The 22,666-nt window shown below is 35.2% G+C and overlaps 1 protein-coding gene across 2 annotated transcripts in view; it reads left to right on the plus strand.

Annotated features, from left to right (window-relative positions):
- LOC105398834 (complexin) overlaps positions 1–22,666 on the plus strand; it is a 272,602-nt gene that overhangs the window by 223,290 nt on the left and 26,646 nt on the right. The window contains exon 1 of one of the 2 annotated variants that reach the window (XM_011571073.3): positions 6,927–7,228. The exons of the other annotated variant lie outside the window; for it this stretch is intronic. Within the exon in view, the coding sequence (XP_011569375.1) occupies positions 7,216–7,228 (13 nt within the window). The 5' untranslated portion in view covers positions 6,927–7,215. Of the gene's footprint in view, positions 1–6,926; positions 7,229–22,666 lie in introns of those variants that run through there. 2 annotated transcript variants of the gene reach the window in all.

Below are 22,666 nucleotides of genomic sequence, written 5' to 3' on the forward strand. Positions count from 1 at the left end.
AAGGCAGGGGGTGACTCGCACGCACATTAAATGGGCCCCCCAAAACAGTCGCTAGTACATTACAGTGGCGTAGCAACAAGGGGGCAACATGGCATGAGGTGGTAAGGAAGGAGAGGTATTCCACGGCTCTCAGAGCAATCGCGTTATCGGTCAAGACCCCTACAAGCACCTTACTGGGTAATACATCCTACCTCGAGCATTTCTGCTCTAGCGGTACACCAATCAAGCCAGCCAATGAAGGCAAGCAAGAGGTGGGAAATCCTGTTCCTCGTCAGTTTTCTCTCTGGACAACCAATAAAGGCAAGACAGAGATGAGGAACAGGGGTTCTCCCCGGCATCGGGTGGGTGGTATTATTATTTTTTATTATTAAGATACCAGTAACGCCATCTGTTGGTCAGTAGCGTGCAACAACACTCATCGCAATAAAATAAAAATAATTTAATATGCTGATGTAGTTTCTAATGTGGATTTGAACAATATAAATACATTTTGTCTTGGTAACTTTTATTTACATACACTGATAAATAAAATTATTTTAACTAGCTACTGGATCAATATATAATACTTAAATGTAATTATTATTTCAAAGTAAGTTGTCATTCGGTATAGTTGATTTATGATGTTTATTGATACACTTAGTAGTTCATAGCATCATGATGCGTCATCAATTCATAATCAAATACGTAGGTTAGGCCTAATGCTAATTATCATTGCGTCTGCGTCATTTTACACATAATATGTATTAAAGAGTACAAGATAGTTAATTAAAATGTATATAGATGGCGCTTTTATGAGATGTGTCACCTATAAGTTATACTTAATATATAATTATGTTTGTACACACCCAGCTTGCTGATTTTTATTCTTATCAAGGTTTAACTTTATTTACAAAACATAATATTTTCCTATCTGCACCCATTAGCAAAATTAAATTTAATGTTGAGCAGTTTAACATGTCGAACATCCATCAAAAACATTAAACGTTAAATCCCAAAACACTGCACACTATCAAAATAAAATAAAAGAAGAAAAACGCTTTACACTATCAAAATAAATAAAATACAAAAAGAAAAACGCTTCACACTAATAACATAAAACAAAAGAAAGATCCGCGGTGTGTCGCGAACCAACGACTTTTAAGGACAAACGTATAGATCTCTTAACCAACTAGACCACGGTACTGATAATTGATTCAGTGAAAAACTCCTTCACATTCTTTCCTAGCCTGACTATTTTTCAGTTACTTACAATTTAATTCATTATTTTGAAGTCCCTTGACCATGTACGCATGTAAAGTAGTTATTGCTACGATCTATATACCATCGTCTATCCATTACATACACTCGGTGAGTGGTAGATTTAGTTCTTATCAAGTTTTAACTTGATTAACATAAAATTTTCCTATATGGGCGACTATTTTTTCATAATTATTAAGAAAAATACCAATTCTACACGATACGCTTAGCACTACATGATAGAGGACACTGCAATGAACTTATGGGCATACAAAACATTTAACAGCGTGCTCCCGGAGATTAATTACATAACAATTACTTCGGCGTTATTAAAATCGCTGCCAGCCAGCAGCAATTTTGGATGACATGACGTCATCGTCACACACCCGCGCCTTAGGACACGCAGCTAGCAGTTTAGCAAAACTGGTAACTGCTGCTAGCTGCACTTTATAAGGCGCACGCCACGCCGTAAAGTAATTGTGACGTAATTAATCTCCCGGAGCACGTTGGTAAATGTGATATATGTCTATAAGTTCATTGATATATTCTCTAGCATGTAGTGCTAACAGAATTCTGCTACAATTGCCTTTTTTTAAAACATATTCGGCCATACAAAAATTGCTGCTAGTTTCTGCTGCTATATTCACAGACCTAATTTTATGGCACCATCTTGCTACGACACTGCAACGACGCGGCTACGGCGTAGCTCCGTAGCGCTACGAATGCTACGAAACTTGTCGTTTTATTTTGCCCGTAAATCTTTCGGCGGATATTTTTAGCGACATTTATATTTTAAACCGTCTTTATAAAAGGAATACGTTCATGATGCCACGTATTTCTATACATACCTACCTACATTATCTACATCTATATGTATATCTTTGACAGACATTACATAGCAATTGTTTTTAAAAATGTACCTATGTACACAATTTATTATAAATTACATATTTAGTACGGGTACTAAATTTTGCTTATTTTTGTTTCAGGTATTGAAATTAAAAAGCTCACGGTGAACAAGGTTTGACGTGTGAAACATAGAACTTAGTTAATTTAATGGTAGTAAGTTTAATGTGAACATAATTATTAATTATTTCAACCAGCTGCTTATTAAACTTTGCAGGTTTTACGTATGACTAGCTTATTTTATTGTTTCTACTTTTACTAACTTAGTATTTATACACATAAATAAAAGCAAAATCAAATAAATTTAATGAACTCACAAACACAAATTTCCTTATAAACATTTCCGACTAAAATACTCACTTCTCTTAAATCCCATAGAAATAAAGTGAATTGGCGCGAAAAGTGTAATAACCGAAAAATTGCGGCCATTTTGAAATTACCACGAATAAGGTTACAGCCTCGCCTCCTCGGGGAAAACTGAGTTTTATGTTATATATAAAAATATTTTTATATTTTATATTCATCTCACTAACAGCAATTACATCGCGTATCTATTTTGCTGGGAGAGAAAATATCGTGAAAGCGTAATTTCAGTCACGTTCTATTCTATATTAATGAAGGCTTTATATTTATTATCATTATCATCACTACTTTATTTTATTTTATTTTACAATCTTCTTCCTCAGTTTTCTACATCTATGCACTACTGGATATCTATGAATTTTAACTAAGTTATCCTTAAACTAAATACTTAGTAAAAATTAACCTCCTCGAGTGAAATATTACCCGCTTCTTTTACATTATGTTCAGGGTTACCCTCGACCGTTACAAACCATAGTGTAACCCTTATAATCATCACCGACTCGATTATAAGAGAATTAGGCCTACCTACTTAATGAAATTACCTATTTTATACACACAATATTTTTATCTTTTTGTTCGTAAATTTTGCATGTAACGAACTAAACTTATGCCGCGTTGTCCTCTGAAATAATAAGAACATACAGAGACAGTATTTTTTAAAGTAAGAATATGATTGTACAGTAAAATAATAACGTTCAGTAATAATAAAAACTTTATTAATAATAAAATACGTTCTCATAAGCGTCTCTCAGTTATGTAGAAGTAGGAACGCCTCTTGAATATCAAATCTACTTCTACAACAAGTATGCACTTTTTATTCGCTTCTACCAGATGGTGGTTCAAAATGAAATATCAAAATATTATGTTGCTTGGATGTACGAGCAGACTGGGATAAAAGAAAACAAAAATCAAAAATAGAGATATTTAAAGGAAGCTTTTTGTATACGTTATTCATAAACTTTCTTGTATAAATCGTATTTTGTGTTTAATACCATTGTCTTTTAGCAATTATTATGGAGCTAAAAATGGTGCATAAAACAGCCACAAGTCACCATTAATATTTTAATAAACATTAAAATTATTCTATTAATTTCGGCACTTTGGTAGACACACAGACATACTAATACCACCTCTTTATTCCATCAATGGTCAAACAAAAGCACACACACAAACAACCCTATCTCTTTCGTATGACACACACACACACACACACACACACAGTCACAGAGAACAGAAGGTCGTAAACATAACACTTTACGAGCTCTATGTAAAACATGCCCTAGATACGTGCAGGTGGATCTACAGGGGGAGTTTTATTCGTGATCGAGATGTCTTATACAGGGTGTTCTAAAAATGGTATGAGAAGAAAGGTTTTACAGAATGGCGAGCTGATGCAGTCGCTTTCATTTTCAATGTAATTTCAGACCTGTGTATGTATTTGTGTAAGTACAGGTAAGGCCTTACCATTTTGCATAATATATGTTATCATGCATTATCAAATATTTATAGAACGTAACTTCTAATTTGTGAAATTGCAGGATAATAATAATAATCTTTATTTGCACACCATGAAACATAACTTAAATTTTACTTACATAACATAAATTCACAAATGGCGGTCTTATCGCTAAGAGCGATCTCTTCCAGACAACCGTTTTTGGTACAAAGTAATACATTGGAAAAGGGCACTTAGGTGTACTCAGGATTTGTGCTACAAAACGCACGATTACTGTGTAATGCTACAAACCTACACAGTAATAATTAATGTGAAATTGACTACAAATTGATAAAAAGGGATATTAACATTTCTAAATATTTTAGTAGAAAATTTAACTAAATATGGGTTCAATGACCTGCCATTGAAGCGAGCACTGATAGAAGGTTACTCTTTATTGAGTAGCAACATGTCTATGTCCGATTTCACTTGGTTGTTTCAATTATTGCCGCCTTAGTGTTACATAAAGTGGTATATAACTACACTTGTGAAACGACATTAGCCTAACGTACCATTTTTAAATACCATCACGGGCAATGAAAATGTTCCACTCACAAAATGTCGATGCTAAACGACCTTTTTTTTTCAAACATTTAATTTAAAATATGAAATAAATAATAAATATTACCGGTTTAAGTTGGTAATATTCTGATGCTCTGTTTAATGTACTCCAATGTTGCAAAAGGCGTAATTAAGCTAGTTTTTCCGTTTAGAAGTAATTAAGTGTTTTACTCAGTGGAACCTTTTCATTGCCCGTGAGTGTAATTATTGAATTGGGATAGCATACGTCATAGAAGGCAGTAAATTATGCTGATCCATACTTACGTATACTAAACTTTATAATACTAATAGTAACGATTTATTACACATTTGATGAAATATGCTACAAAGATATGGCTACGCCGTAGCAACATGTCGTAGCTTGCTACGAACTCGTAGCAAAATGTCGTAGCATATTTTTTATGTTGTTATGTTTTAAGCTATATCAGACCCAAAATATCAAAAGCGAAATCAATTTCCTGTTTTTTAATGCTTTTACTATGTTATGTTAGGTTATGTTGTATCTTCAATGTATTTAGATAGATAGATAGATAAGTTATTTATTTACTTAACACAACACATACACAGGTTACACAGCAAGATTTCTAACATTATTTTTTTAGATTACATAAAACATTATTTAAAATATTTAAGTTCTAAAAGTGGATACCTACCTAGCTGGCAAGCGAGTCATCTTATATCAAGCTTATACAGTTGTAACTTTATCCAACTTTATGCTGTTCAATTCTGTTCCATTGTTCAACTACAAATCGATGTATCATGGATACCGCCGCAGTATTGTGGATCCGTTGCATCGGAGTAATTCGAGTTGAAATTTACTGTCTGATTCTACATAATGGTGTTGTACATTTCACATCAGTATTAAGGAAAAGTAAAAGTGATAACCACAAAAACATAATTTTATAAAACAATAACCCCCTCTATTTTTTCTTTGCGGAGGGACAGGTACTAATGTTTCCATATGCCAGAATTTTAACCCACGAACTCCCAAATAAGAGCTTACCCGTTACGCCACCACAGGTAAATAAAATTGATCTTTCCATAGTGTATGTTTTGATAGTTTATGTGTTTTAAAACTATGATCGTTTTAAATACCATACTTAATTATATATTTTGGATCAGCCTTACTTTGTAAACTTTTTAAAGTTTTCGGGAGTTTTAATGATTTCCCTTTCTTCTAGTTGCAGTTTATCAAGTCTTGGAGACTATAAAGGATATACTTGGGTTAAATACAAGAAGGTTTTTTTCGAAAAACCCATAAAGCAAATAAAAGTTTTTGTAGAGTTTTCCCAGTGAAATATATGAAGTCTGAAAAGTAACCACAAAATACCATGAACAACAAAAGTAGAAAATCCGATAGCCCGAAACGAGGAAAATAAGCTTAAAACCCCGTATTTGAACCGTCCACTGTCAAATGCATGCCATAATAGTAAATTACTTAATGCGACGACCTATAAAAGATTTACACCCGCACACACATGCACATTCACACACACACACATAGACGCCGTGTCATCACACCGTTCGAGTGACGCTCTGACTCGCTCTAGCACCAAGAGAGTAAGTGAAACAGCATACAGTGCGCTAGTGTGCGCTAAAAGTAGCAAGATATATAGGACAATTTTTCTTCTTTACTTTGTATTATGGAGGCAATAGAATTCTGCCTCCATGGAAATGGGGTTTCAATGCATGTGTTCGCTTGCTGGTGAGACAAGCAATGGTTGGCTTTTAAATTAATTATGGGATTTTATTGGGTATTTTGACGTTATTTTGGGTTGGCTTATGTAAATTCACATTGGTCAATCTAAATTTTTTTATGGACATGCATAGCATAGGTTTTTGTAGATATTGAAAATAACATCATGCTTGTTCTTTACTGGTTTCTGACACACAGTTCACCCTAGTTTAGGAACCAGGGCTACCCCACCTTGTTTGTTTCTTCTTGTTACAATAAAGATGAAAGATATAAACACGAAAAACGTTAAATAGTTAAAAAAAAATCACAGTGAAATAAATTTCCTCTAATCTTTACAGCCAACCTTTCAAACGAAACTAATCCACCCGTAAAGTCGACTGAGCTACTTCCAGTTGAACAAAAAATCACCTCTCACATAAAACGAAGTCACACAAACCCAAAGACACTTGTTCAGCGCCAATAATAATAATTATGTCTATCATTATTAAAAGCCCAATTTGACGAAGAATCAACTTTTCCATCCCCCATTACCCGCTGACAATAGGGCACCATTTTCTTGGGCGCCCTCTTAGCGGCGCTCTGTGTGAATGACATTTCGTTCTGTGTGTGGCTGCGTCAGTGTGCGTGCGCCGCAAGGCTGGGCCCGCCCATAAATACCGCCGCAGCGCGCTCGCTGCAGCACTCGCCGGCCGGAGCTCGCGCGAGTCGGTCGCGCCAGCCACACACAATGTCATAGACACGAACTTTGCAAAAATTATCCTTTCCTCTCTTCTCTAAGTAACCACACGTATCATGCTTAAACGTTAAGTCGAAAAATTTGGTGCTCAAAAATTAAATTTTAAACTCTAAATTATTATTAGTAAGAGAGATTTTATCGTAACTATTTTTTTATAGAATTACGCGGATTGTTATGGATAGTTGTTGATAGATAAAGCAAGTGTGATAGAAAGCTGACATCATGAACTTCATAGGTAAGTTGTGTACTTTGTTTAAGTATTTATATTGGAACATTCGATTTACGATCACTTTTATTGTTCCGGCTAATTGAATTGGTGCTTTGCGTTTAATAGAATAGAGTTGTAATTTGATGGCCGCCGGCTGAAAGTAGCTGAAATAAAGTTGAGTGGTTCGTAAACGAATGTGCCATTTCTTTGTTATCGGTTTTCCGTTTGGATTATTTCCGCTATTCGTCTTTCAGTTACTTTTGGTGTATTCAAAGTTTGTTTATTATTTCAGTTGCGGTATAATAAATTTAGATTAAAATATATTTTAAATTACAGCATTAACTATTGCAAAAAGGATTGCAATAGGTATAATTTCGAACAGTAGCGTGATTCTTACATTTTCCGCGGATATTCCCGCACGCCACCGTCTGAGGGCAGTAACTCATAAAGAGGGATATTTACGGGTGAAATTCGCCTTTCGCACGCCACTTTGCGGATAAAACATCATAAAAACGACGGTATACTTTCTTCGGAAAACATGAAACAAGGAACTGAAATTTTAAACAAAACTCCTACACGTGAGAGTTAACAAAGAAAACTGAACGACACTTTTAACGTTTTATATCACATTTTGCGCAACAGTATTTGTATTTTTTATCAAACAAACCTCATATTCTATTACACTTTACTCGGCAAAAAGCTCGTGACGCTGAGAATAAACTGTCTCTTCTTGTTCACAAAAAAGTAACATCCAGTGTAATGCGATCATGTTGAAACGGCATCTCGCTAAATTGCTCTTCGCCTTTAGAGAGTGCCTTTCAAAGATGGAAACTTATTAAATTAACAGCTTCAATTTCGAAATTCAAACCTGAAATGGAACAATAAAGTTGAGGCACAAATAAAATTCACCTATTCAGCGTTTACCACTGGATACTGTGAAAAAAGTTTGAGTTATTTTAAAATGAGAACCTCTTTTCGTCGTTCATTACTCATTAGTGGCGGCCTTTTTAAAAGCAATTTAAATGCAGGTTTTCAAAATAGGAGCATGTCGGCCCAGCCTCCGCTCCATCGACTGGTTTGACCGAGTTTTTTTCAAGGCTACATGGTTTTGGCTCCGAGCCAGCTGGGTCGCTGCGTAGCGCCGCCCCGCCAGCCAGTAATGAGACTGACTAAATAATATATTAGGTTTTACGAGCCTCCCTTCGGATCTGAGGGCTAAGGCAGCTGAATATGAATACGGGAGGATTTACGTAAAGTTTTGTCGCGAAATTGCGCGAGCGAAGAGTTCTGACGGTTCCTCGAAATGAGACGGGAGGAACTTTTGTTTCCGTGTTCCTTGACTTTTGCTACTTTCCTCTTACAAAGTAATCTACAGACTGAACTTTGGATACTTAAATGAAAATGTATTATGATACTGATGTGACAGTACGTAAAATGTATAAATCTTCATCACGTTAGGTACCAGCATACGTTCTAGGGGCGGAATTTTATTAGTGGACTTAAGTGGAGGAAGTAAGCTCAATTATAATTATTATTAAATTTTTTATTGCACAAAGTAAATTGGTTCAAAGGCGAACTTAATGGTAGCAGCATTTTCTACCAGTTAACCTTTGGTGATGTTGAAAAAAGACATTGGTAGTGCTTACGATAGAAGATGGCCTAAATTGAGTACCTAACCAAATAATATATAATACACACGAGTGTATAATACAAACGACATAAGTAGTTATAATAATGTATAATTATAATACAAATATTCTGAGTATGTGGGGTACAATGACCTACTTTCGGGAACTTCACAAATAAAATTCGACCCTGTATTTCCGTTTGCGAGTACCTCGGAATAATCCGTTCTAAAGCCAGCACTTCGTCACGCCGCAATATTACTGCTAATCTTATTACAGAGCCAAGTATGTAGTATGTAGGTGGCAGGCACTACGATACAGTCACTATACATTGTCTTATCTCCAATAAAATGCCGTGTATTAGCCTTTAAATTATATGCACAAAGGTTCCATTCGAGAGAGCCAGGTGCAGGTACCTACACCCCCACAGAGAATAGAATAGAATAGAACATTTAAATTTTACAGTGGGTATTGCGTCCACAAAGCCATGGACGAAGATTCAAGTAAATTATATATAATTTGTAAATTCAAGTGTAGGTAGTCATACAAAGTCTTCTTCTTCTTCCTAGCCTTTTCCTTATTTAGGGTCGGCTTTGCAACGTCTTATAATTAATTTCACTGATGATTTTACAATTTCACACTTATTGGGATTTTTGAGTCCAAAATAATATATGAAAGTCTCTTAAACACTGCTGTTTGGATGAAATAAAGTAATAAAAAGTTAGGTTGGTGGCTAAAAATAGCAAGATACATTGAACTCACTGTATAACCACACGATCCCAGGTCTCTGCAAAGACTTCATTTTGCTTGTCATATTTGCGACGTCCTGAAGCTGAAGATTACAGTGGCTTTGCTGGTTTTCCTACGAAACTACATTCACATAGGGATACAAGTTTTACTAAACTCAAATATGTATACCAGTTTTTTTAAAATAAATGTGTATTATCAGACGAAAGGCATTACAGACTAAGCTCGCGAATTACAACATTTTCTTGGACGAAAATGCTCAGACTGACCACTAAAGTTACTTAAATTGCAAAGATTGTTTGCTTCTAATAATTTCACATGGCATTTAACTGAAGGAATATTAATGTACTCGATATGCTTACAGAGCTAAATATATACAAGTAACTATGTACTTGATTGCGGGCAGGTTTATATTTTTCAAATAAAGAATTTAAATATATTTTCTTCGCAAATTTAATTCTACTGATAACCTCATAGTAGCAGTAAGTCGGGGAAGCGAGCCAGCCACTCTCAGACTCAACACTCAAGTTGCAATATTGTATTAACTATGGCGGTGCATCAAGCTGTAACCCCCTTTATAAAGCCTTATGGAGTTAGCTACAATTTTCGCTGCATATTTTCCGGGAAACGGGACAATTAGCTACGGGGGCTACTTTTGCTTGGCGACGAAGTTATGGAGAGCTAGGGGGTCACTTTAGCTTAGGAAAATAAAAATTTTGGAGCGCATCTTTTTTTATCGATGACGTAACAAGAAAGGTGTTATAAATTATTTTTTTCTTCGTATCATGAGCGAAAGAAGCAGTTCCTATAGCGAATTTGAAAAACTTAGTTTTAACACCATAAACTTTAAGGTGAAGTGAAATAATATTTTGCTTTCACTTATAACGTTACAAAAATTATGTAGACCGGTTATCGAAGTTGGATATAGTAAAGGTCACATTCATAAGTAGCTATGCACTTTTGTTCCTTGTCAAACTTACTATAGTGACCCGCAGCTCTCCAAAACTTCATATGTATGTTTAGAATACCTACACAGAGGGCAGGGAGGGTGGTTGAAGACTAACACGAAGGGGCTTGAGGTAACTCAGCCTCGAGTTTTGTTTGAAGAGAAATATGCAAACAATGGCAGCTAGTCTTAAGCAACTACATTTTAATTTAGAACTGTATAAAGTTTAGTTATGTTAAACTTACCTATGGTTGCTGCAGTAAATAAGTGTAATTATGAGGGCATACAATGTTATAGAACAATATTTTACAAAATACATCGCAACAACTTACTTTTAAAAGGTGGTATAGAAATCTCATGGGAAGCCCTATACAAGCGATGGAAACGCAGCCTACATTACTTTTGTACAATATTAATGATATTATGTACTTATATCTACATAGCATTACGCGCTCCTGAAAATATTTTAGACAATTAAAGCTTTAGCACGCGACCACACATATAGACTCGCCACTGAAATAATTTCGCTGAAAATCGCGGCTGAATTCATGAAATTTATAAACCATTGCACGGAACAAAACTATTATTATTATAAAGTTAAAATTAGTTTTAAAAAATATAACTTACAGAAGTTTTTTTATTATTTTCGACAACGTTATTTTAATAAATCAAAGCACACCAAAGCTTTGCCTTAAGCTCTTGATATAAGCTCTCGGCAAATGTGCGAACAGTCACTATCCTCTTTAGTGCTATAGCTATATGTACTGAGTATGTATAGCTCGACCAAACAATCCAGTACATAGTTTTGCTTTTAACGTGAGGGTCAAAGGAGGATTAAGATTTTTGCTCCAGCCATGTTTAATGTAGAAACCTTTATAATGCCTCTTCTTTATATCATAAAATGAGGATGGACCGCAGTTTGTTTTTATATAATCATTCCAGTGCTTTTGTTTTCATAAATAATGTTGAACCACAAGTTACGACGGACAGTTTTTCTTCAAGAGGCATTACAGTAAGAATCAGTACTTAACAACGCTATAATTAGTTACTGTATCAATGGGTACAGAATAAATAACAACCAATCAACATAACTTCACAGATAAGAAAAGCAATTACGATTTCACAGCCAACAATAAAAAAACCCCCATAATACATTTTGTCGTGAATTTACTGAAAATTCAATAACAGGACAAGAGATTGACTTTACGGGCGAGTGAAGTTCCAACGAATATCCGACCCGAAGCCATAAATCTCAAATATCGGTGGCGGCGGCGGTGATGGCAACCCCGCTCATACTGCCGCGGCCAGTGTTGCCAACGTGACTACTTTAATGTCAAGTCTAGCTACTTTTTGATGCCCGATAGCAAATTTTATTTAGTAGATATTCAGTCTTTATTTTTACAGGGATAAAGATAAAAGTTCTTTTCGAAAATGACAATTCCGGCCATTTATTTATTACCGTTATTTGCCAGGGTGTAAATTTACAGTAAGTTCATCATAATTCATCCTATTTTCACAAGCTACTTTTCAAGACGAAAAAAATAATTAATCTGGCTACTTTTTATAAAAATCCTAGCTTCTTTACTTCCCTAGCAGTTGACAACCCTGGCCACACGGATCACTGCGTTTTTTATCGACAGAATGATTTTGTACGATTGGTTGTTTGAATTAATGAACGGACGTTCAGAACAGAAGATGATAGTTAGAAATTATTATGCTGACCGCTTAGTTGAAATTAATTCGGTTAGTGCACGGTAGTTATTATTTATAATCCTGGGTTTAAATCCGAATATCTATTTCACGTGCTCACTCGACTAGGTAACTGAATAATTAATGTTATATTCATATTTAGTTATACTATACTCTCCATTATATTATTGTTTTTTTGACATTCGAAATCCCATAGGTACATATTTGACGACTGCAAATGAAAACCAACTTTACTTACCAGACATACGGAAACGTCAAAATACAATAACATAGTGGAAGCTCAATAAATTGAATCCTGTTTTGTGATTCATTTTAAACGGGGAATTATAAAACGAGCGAACAAAAAAAAACTTTGCGACTGATGATGACATACTGTTTTAATAACTTGAGCGGTATGAATTTGAATATGCGAAAAATTAACTAAACTGACGACGAATATTGATTTATAATAAAAACCAGAACGAGCTTACAAAAAGTGGATTGTGATAAATCCATTTCAGATATTAAAATTTTATCCGAGCGACTTAATTACTAAGTGAGCGACTGGAAATACAGAGAGGGCAACTTCAATATTAAGATAGATTCGATTTTTCTAAGTGAGGTTATACTTAGCGAACTACTAAAAAGTTCACTTTGAGCAAAGTTTTGTATGCTGCTTTATTAATGATTATTGATTACTGATATTCTATTTGAGGGCTTATGTTTTTTTTATTTTGATACGCTTTTTTAATGAAAACTACAGATTTTTAAATGCGCGTGAATTTGAATGGGGGCGGGGCTACGAATCGTTGCAGTCAGGTGAGTTGTAGTAGGCTAGTAGGGCTCCTCATACCTATCAATGTTTATTAGAGCCCCTTGCACCAACAAATTAAATCTAGATTTAGTGTCAAATGTCGATTTAAGAAACGTCAGTCCATATAAAATTTGACACTAAATTGAGATTTAACTCTAAATCTAGATGTAATATGTTGGTGCAAGTGGCCCTTAGTATTGATAAGAAGTTTTTTTATGTTGACTGAAGCGTCTTATTTTTTTTTTGTTCATTTGATTGAAATAAATTCATGCATATTACTTTATTTTTACGGAGTACATTGTTTTATTTAATTACCCTTATATTTCAATAATAAAATTTCTCAACTAATAGAATATAGTGTTTCTTCAAATAGTTATTTCATATTATTTTTTAAATGTGAGCTCATTATACTCTGCTCATTAGTGTATTTTTCAAAGTGGTTTTTGTATTCGAAACACTTCATTTAAGATAAAATGCAGCTCAGTATAAAAAATATATTTGGCAAATATTGAAAAAAATGCAGGACGTAACGTTGACACTCAAACAAATATTAGGTCGCTCAAATATTATGAAGCTGCTCATTTTGTATTTTAAGTAACTCAAATGAATGTTTGTAAGTTGCTGTTCTGTTGATTTCTCGTCACTCACAGTCAGTCGCTCACTTAGTAATTCTATAACCCAAATTAATTAATTTTGACACTTAGAACTGTAATTTACAGTCACTCGTTTTATTGCTACCCATTTTAAACTATATGGAAGAAAAGCTGTTTAGCCAAACAAACCACAAAATTGAGTAACGCACAGGTGCACATATAGTATACATAGGAAAGCAGATACATTTTTTATATTCAAATTGCACCCAGAATGCTAAACCGGCTATTCTAACCGTCTGGCTATTGTACTCTATTCTCTGTGTAGGTATTCGATTGTGGGCGGTTCGTCCATTCGAAAGCTTTTTGACGTTTCGGGATATTGCCAATCAGAATAGCTGATGTTTGGTGTATACGTAGGTACTAGTTTGTGAACAAATAAGAATACAAATTATTAGTGACAATGTTCAGTGAGCGACCTCTATAAACGTAACACTTTGGTCTTAGTAACTTTTTAAATACGATTTTATTGTGTTGTGATATCCAATTTACGAATACAACCATTTCATTTACTTAGTTTTTTGTATATGTCATGTACCTACAAAATCATACTGAACTAATAATAAAATATGCAAAGCGCCGCCACATCCACTCGTCTGTTGAAAACTGTTCAGCCAAAAACCTTTGGCGGTTTCTTCACTCTCTGGGATTTGGAAGGTGTAGGAAGGACCTGCCACTGTCTGTTGACAAGGACGGGCTCAACCAACACTTCTCATCTCCTCCCCATATCCTGGATCCTCTCACTAAAGCACTCACTATCACCAACATTCAAGCCTTGCCAATCGTAGCATCTACTCCTTTCTATTTCACACCGGTTACTGAGTCAGATATTAAAAAGATTATCCTCTCTATCCCTAGCAAAGCAGTTGGCAGTGACGGCATTGGTCGTGACATGCTGCTTCCGATTCTCTCTTCTATCCTCTCTTCTATTACTTTCATCATAATTTTTTCTTTATCCTCAGGCACGTTTCCCCTCCTCTGGAAATTAGCCTTCATGGTCCCTGTCCCAAAAATATCTGTGCCTGTGGAATTTAAACACTACCGGCCTATATCAATTCTCCCGTTTCTTTCTAAGGTACTGGAACGTGTAGTCTTGCGACAGTTCTCGTGCTTTCTCTCTTCTAACAATCTCTTAAACCCCCTTCAATCGGGATTTCGTCCATCCCACAGTACTTGCTCTGCTCTAATAAAAATTACTGATGACCTTCGCAAGGCTGTGGACGATAGCCAATTAACTCTCCTAACACTTCTTGATTTCAGCAACGCTTTCAACTGTGTGGATCATGATATCCTCCTGTCCATACTCCGTTCTCTTAATATATCTGGCTCTGTAGCCGAGTGGTTTTCTTCTTATCTGAGTGGTCGCCGACAACGCATCCGGGCCGATGATATTGAATCAGACTGGTGTGATGTCACAGCCGGCGTGCCCCAAGGTGGTGTCCTTTCCCCTATCCTTTTTTCAGTATTTATCAATACCCTTGTCACTGTCCTTAAGTTCACCTCCTACCACGTGTACGCTGACGATCTTCAGCTTTACGTTTCCTGTGGTCCCGGTGAAGTTTTAGAGGCTATTGACAGGATGACTGCTGATCTCGAGGCTGTCAAAACATGGACAGCAGCTTACGGTCTCCTAGTTAATCCCACTAAAACCCAAGTTATGTTTGTTGGCAGCAGGTATCACTTGGCTAGATTGCGAAACGGCCCACTACCACCAGTAACATTTGATGGAGTTTCCTTGAGTTACTGTAACAATGTTAAAAACCTGGGTCTTCACATTCAGAATAACCTGTCATGGGAATTGCAAGTTTCAGAAGTTAGTCGCAAGATCTATGCTTCGATGCATGGACTAAAACGACTGCAGAATTTCTTGCCGTACTCGACCAAAGTTACGCTAGTCAACTCCTTGTTGCTCCCTATTATTGACTACGCAGATGTGTGCTACCCTGATCTCACCGAAGAGCTACTTGATAAACTCGACCGTCTACTCAACTTATGCATTCGCTATATTTTTGGCCTGCGTAAGTATGATCACGTCTCCACATTTCGGAATCAACTCAAGTGGCTCAATATCCGTCATCGAAGGAATGCTCATATTGTTTCCCTAGTCTATGGTATAGTGTATGATCCTAATGCCCCTTCTTACTTAACAGAACGCTTCTCATTCTTCGACTCTACTGACCGTCCTCAACGGTCAAGTAGAAATTTGATCTTTCGAACCCCAGAGCATAATGCGGCAGGGTATTCGGATTCTTTCACCGTGTCAGCGGTTCGCTTGTGGAACCAGTTACCATTGCATATAAGGCAATCGCAGTCCATTGAAACTTTTAAGTCTAAGGTTCGTCTGCACTACCTCCAGAAACAGAACAATCAGCTTAACTGATATAATACACATGTTTTGTTGTAAGTAGTATGTAAGTGTGACGATGATATTATTATATACAATATATAAAATATTATTTTAGTTAAGTATAGTATGTATTAGGTTTATGTATTGTATATGTATGTAACTTATAGGTATATATTTATTATACATGTATTATATACAAGTAAGTGTATTCTAGTGTTTGTAGGTATTTTTACAAAATTATCTTTCCTCTCAGTCTTTCGCACTACCTATAACTTTCTCCACAACACCCAAGGTTAGCTGGAAGAGAATGCTGTTAGCATTAAGTTCGCCTATGTACATAATTTTATTATTGTGCAATAAAGTATTTAATAATAATAATAATATACTTATAATAAAAAAAATACGAAGAACGTAATTGACAAAATTTACTCAGGACATTAAGATAAAGGAGCACTTTTCGTTTTAAATAAAAGACTGACTGAAGCTTATGCTGTAAAAAAGTTACACTCTTTTACCATATTTTTGCGGAAAAATATTCTTAAATGTAGGTAGAAGGTCGTAAATAATATAATGCAACTGAGAGAAAACATTGCACATAGAACAATGTGGAATGAATATTATCTCTTTTTCCTTTTGTTGAACATAATGGCGGCAAAAAATGTTTTATATGCTCTGCTTTTAAGGAAGTTGATACTGAATTAATGTTTAGCCAATATGTTTTCGAAATACAACGAACGTTGCTCCAGTTATTTAGGTGCTTTTATAATAAATGCATCTGTATCGAATACAATCTGATATAATGCTGTTTTAAAATTGAAATAGCTCAAGACGGCCTATTGCTAAAAGCTGGTGGTGGTCGTAGTCCATTAAAATAATCTAGGTGTTCAAGATACAAAACCTTAAAAGATGAAAAGGTATGATTTAAAAAAAAAAATACTTTCGATGTTGCGTTTAAGTTTTGCCAAAGAAAATAATGTACCACCTTAAGGGCCTTTGTTTAGGTAAAAGGGTATACATGTCAAAGTTGATTTAGGTGGGGATCAAACCGTCTACCTCTGAGTTTCTTGTGCCGGGGCAGGTTGTGTGTGTGTGTGTGTGTGTGTGTGTGTGTGTGTGTGTGTGTGTGTGTGTGTGTGTGTGTGTGTGTGTGTGTGTGTGTGTGTGTGTGTGTGTGTGTGTGTGTGTGTGTGTGTGTGTGTGTGTGTGTGTGTGTGTGTGTGTGTGTGTGTGTATTTTGTAGGAAAATTGATTCTTGGAAAGATATGCGGATCATTTACTGATATTTCAAATGTTTACTGATGACTTGTGTAAGGGGCCGTCCATTAATCACGTGAGGCTCAAAGGGGAGGGGGGGATGGACCCAAACCTCACCAAATATCACCAGGGGGGAGGGGGGGTCAAAAAATGAGAAAAACGACCTCACGTGATTAATGGACGGCCCCTAAACCAATTTGTAGTGTTGTAAACCAAGTTGTAGTAGTATAAACATATAGATTCCACTTCAAATAAAAACATTTCAAAATATCTCATGTAATAATAATTTCTGGAGTGGAGGCCGCGACTAGGCAAACGTAGTGTGGGACGCCCACCGGCTAGATGGGGTGACGACTTGCCAAAGGTTCGATATGATTGGATGCGGAAAGCTAAAGCTCGCATCCAGTGGCGTGCTTTGGGAGAGGCCTACGTCCAGCAGTGGACTGCTATAGACTGATGATGATGATGATGAATAATAATTTGTGTAAACATTCAGTATTATATATCATACCATCATATCATTATGCTTGTTGGCAAAGACCACTACTACTTGATAGATAAACTTGTACGTTACTTAGTTGTTCGAATGTTTTTAATTTATAGTAATCTCACTGAAATGACTTATCACATCCTACGCAACCAGGAGTCTGAGACCTCATTTCACCAGAAACTTATTAAACAAAAACAAAAGAGAAAAAGAAAATAAAACTTCTCCAAAGAGTCTCCCCAAGTAGGTAAAACTTTTAATTAAGTAAAAAGGCCGTATATGTTAGTCGCCACTAAAGTGAATTAAAAAGAAAGGAGACATATAGCTCTCGCTCTTCTAACACTTAATCCCGGTATGTAGCGATGAAATAAATCTTGTAAACTCTTTAATTTATATTATTTAACTTTATTAAATGCTTGTAGCATTAAGTCCACCCTTTGTACATTTATATTTATATTTGTGCAATAAGGGATTAAATAAATAAAAGCTATTTGTGTGATAATGAGAGTTGAGATCTAATAATGGATAACTTATAATTTTATGGTTCTTAAATCATCCATCACTATTTAACATACAAATAAACAATATAATACAATTATTAGACAGACGGCTTCAAACTTGAAACATCCATATTATTAATCCAGTGCCTGGAAGGAAATTTTCCTTCATTTTGGGTCAGTGAAAAGTATTTCAATAAAAACGAGGAAAATAATCTTAAAAAGATTTACATAATCATAAGAAATACATCTCACCCACCCTTGGAGCACAGCTTGGATTGAATAAAACCTTTTTCACACAAAAAACTCAATAACAATAAAATAACTGTCTGTCCAAACGTAAAAGCGGGTCATAGTGTGGCAACACTGAATAATAGCCGGCCATATTTCAGTGTCGGGGGCCGTGCAGATAGTATTATTTATACTGGCCACACTGACGCTGGTTAAATGTGCGTCGGACTTGTGCACTATCTATGATGGCCTCGTAATTCCACGGGAAATAATGGCCCAAGTAAAATAATATATTTCTAGTATATTTTTGGTTTATATTACACGTATAGATGAATGTACCATGGATTATTAAAATTGACTGGTTATGCTGTATTTATCAATTTTATTGACATTAGATTACTTTTAACATAAAAACTTAAACCTCGCCTTAAAATCCCCTTTAATACCACAGTTATTTGTTATGATTAAACACGGTTTTCCACAACATGTAGTTATTTATAAAGTAAAATGTCTCCACCAATCGCTTATCATCAAACGCAGGCTGGTTCCAAGTATTATGACACCTTGTCCCTTCACATTTTCTCCCCATCGAAGAAAAACGACCCCTCGTGTATCGACATAAGATTAAACGGGTGATTTTTAGGCCCGGATTTGTGGGACGAGTTAAAGTAAATCTTTTTCAGTTTACTTACAAATGCGCAGTCAGGTGGAAGAAGCTATTTCACGCGGGTTGACTTCTGTAAACATGTTTCAGGAATCGTGTGTAGGTACAGGGTAGAGAGGTTGCTTGGAGTTCGTGTATGTATGTATGTTTTATGCCGACACCCCGAATTCAGTGTCTGATTTTGTGCAAATTCCTAAAACTAAATTACTTGTAGATACAGGTACAAAATAAAAAAATAAGTCGGGTACTGGAGGGAAAGTACTACAAATTTACATTACAATGGATACAACTTGCATAAATATCTATAGATAAAAGGAGATTAAAACGGATTGTTGGTAACATGACAACAATATTTATTAGTTTTCATGATAATTTTTTCCATAGGATAACATATAAAGTAGCCAAAATACTAAATCTGAACTTTCGTTTCATTCGTAGGTGATCATTATTCCAGCAACTGAATATTTTGAGACTGATGCAAACTTTGCACAACACTTGTTATAAAAGTATTTCAGCACATGTTAAACATACTGTTATTACGGCACTCTTACTTTGCATTTACAGTAGGTAAATATTTGTTTTTTCATCTACTGAAACAACAATAGCACTAGTTAAAATATAGCAGATTACGCGAGCACTAAGCGATGCTAATTGCAGGCGAACAAACAAGCAAATAGAACAAACCAGTATTTCAGGTGCTGAATTCGCCATTTTGGAAGCTATTCCGTGAAGACCATTTTGCGATTTCAGCAGTTCCGCTGAAAAGTATTAGGACTAGAGTCGTTGTTAACTATGAAAAAGGTTGTTGAATTTTAAAATCCTGATTGCGGTAAAAGATTTACTATTTTTTTGAAGCCAAAACCACTTTATGTAACAGTTTATCTCGGATTTTTGTGAATCCTAGAAGCTACCAAATCGTAATTTTGTTATCACATAAATCTGAAAGCTTACGAGTATCTGCTTAACTATTCAATAAGTATTGATTTTCTGCATTTGTGTCTAAATATACTATTGCCCACTTTTATCGCAGTAATAATTTATAGGATAGTCTGTATGGAAATAGATAGCCTAGTTTAGTTTTACATAATGTGAAACCTTTGTTCAAGTAAAATTAGTTTGTAAATGATTCATGTCTAGGTTAATTTTTATGAAGGACTTAATTTTCACTTGCAGTTTCAAATTGTTTTTGAGTTAACTGGGGTAATCCGGGATATAAAGTAGTCTACATTATCCATCCTCGGGAATCAGTAAGTAGTTTTTGAGTGTATACTTCACACACATATTACATAAATAAATATCTCTTCTCTTTGTATTTAGATTGGTATGTTATGAAATGTTCTTTATTAGACGTAAAGTTTTTCAATTACTTGTCGATAGCCATAATATTAGTCTACCACCATTTCACAATGATGAAAGCCTAAACTTCCTTATAGTAAACTTGACTTACATTCTTTAGGTACGCACTTAAGTGTATCAAAATAATAATATTCTCCATCGTGATTCACAGGCCTACGCCGTAGCCGCGTAGCACTCCCTACGAATATTCGTAGCAATCCCTTGGTATAGGTTAAAATCTATATTACAAAATATTATACGACGAACAAGAGTTGATTACAGTTCCCAAGTGTGTACATAGTACACAAGGGCACTTTTATAACCCAGGGGTATGTGTAGGGTAATATTATTTACCTGGGGGTGGCGATATTATTTATAATACCTATGGTATGGTTAAATATATTATGAAAAAACTCTTTTCTAATAAAAAGCAACAAGATAGTATAATTTTTCCCGTATAATCAATAACAGTTATACAACCCCACATGACAAGGTAACAGGGTGACATGAAGTGGTGGTTTTAATTATCTGTCTTGCGTGAGCTGTCACGTCCTCTATTCAACATTCCTGCCCTCTATCGTGGTATTCAACTCCAATGATTAGACTTTTCATTTGCTGACCTATTATGGTGTTTATGGTATTGAATTTCTTTGTGACATAATAGGTGTATGGTTCTTTAGATATTAACATAGAAATCTAAAATTCATTCTATTATAAATATAAGCTAACATTTGCTTTGGGATACAATTTAATTTGGACTGTAAAAGAACATAGATTATTCTGTCTTGGTGTATGTACACACTACACAGTGTATGCGTTAACACTGTAATTTTTTTTTAAATTTACTTTTCAAAGTAGGCCATATTGCTGCAACTTAGCTAGTTTACTACATGTTGACGTAATACTAGTTCTAGCTCTATAAATAAGTGGTCATTTTATCGATTGCCCGGCTCAGCCCCTTGCGTGCAACTCAGCCCTGGATAACCTACCCCTAGCAAACACGTATTAGAAGGCAAATTTAAATCAACCATTAAGTCTTAAACCAATCAGAATAGAGTTTGGTTTCCTATGATAGGCTAACATTGTACTAGGGCACCAGAGAACTATAGCAAGTTATTATAAGTAAGCATCTATTATAGGCTGCATTGTTTACGATACTATAAGCAGTATGTAGTTACATAGGTATAGTGTATAACAGTTGTAAGGCTATGGCGGTATTTTTCAAGTATTTTAGGATAAATATTGAATAAAATCAAAAAGTTATTATTCATCGTGATACTCAAAGTTGCATACTTTGTGTTCGACAGAAAGTCGAAAATTCAAGTATCAGGATGACGCTTGCAAGTTTCTTATAAAGTGACAATTCGTTCTATGATTTTTAGTTTTATTTTAGAAACTAGAAACATATCGGTCTTATTCATAAAAAAACCTTAAAGTAGGTTTACTGAGCTCAATAGCTACGGAACACTTTAAGCCTATTTGAGGTTTCATAAAAATCTCTATTCATAATCGTTCCTTAAACCTTCAATAACTATAGTGATGCTAATAGATTTCACAGACCAAACATTTTGACATTTACCCTATTAAGTTGCCGGTCTGACGAAACCATAAACAAAAATAGCGAAAACTTTCATTCATTTATCAATCTCTATTATCTATGTTAGCCACGGCGCGGCACTTAAAAAAGTTTACGTTGGCTTAAAGGCGCAGTGGCACCCACAAAAAAAAAATATTTTTTTACGTTAGGTACCATGGCAACTTATTTTCAGCAAATATTAACTCACAACAAATGTCAAATCGTCAATAAAGCAGAACAGCCGTTGACCGGCCGCCATGTTTTTGTACAATAGGAGGTTTACGGAAGGTGTATAGTAGGGTCCAGCCATTTTTAGCATATCAAGGTTTTACGAATCAGTTGGAGAGTTCTTTAGCGCTATTGATCGTTTATGAATAAAGTTTTTTTGACATTTGCTTATAGCAGGCCTATAGGTCTCCCGTAACTTTTTATGAATAAGACCGATAAGCTTTAACTGCCTACATATTGTTTAGTAACAATTTATTTCAGTTTCGCAAATTATTTCAGTAACGAACTTTGAATAAATAATGAACTAAAGTGATTTTCCGCAGGCGCCTCTGTTTCAACTGAAATGGTCAGACTAATAAGTTAAGTGCTGGGAAT

The sequence above is a fragment of the Plutella xylostella genome, chromosome 26 (genome assembly GCF_932276165.1).
Source record: "Plutella xylostella chromosome 26, ilPluXylo3.1, whole genome shotgun sequence".
Taxonomy (NCBI): domain Eukaryota; kingdom Metazoa; phylum Arthropoda; class Insecta; order Lepidoptera; family Plutellidae; genus Plutella; species Plutella xylostella.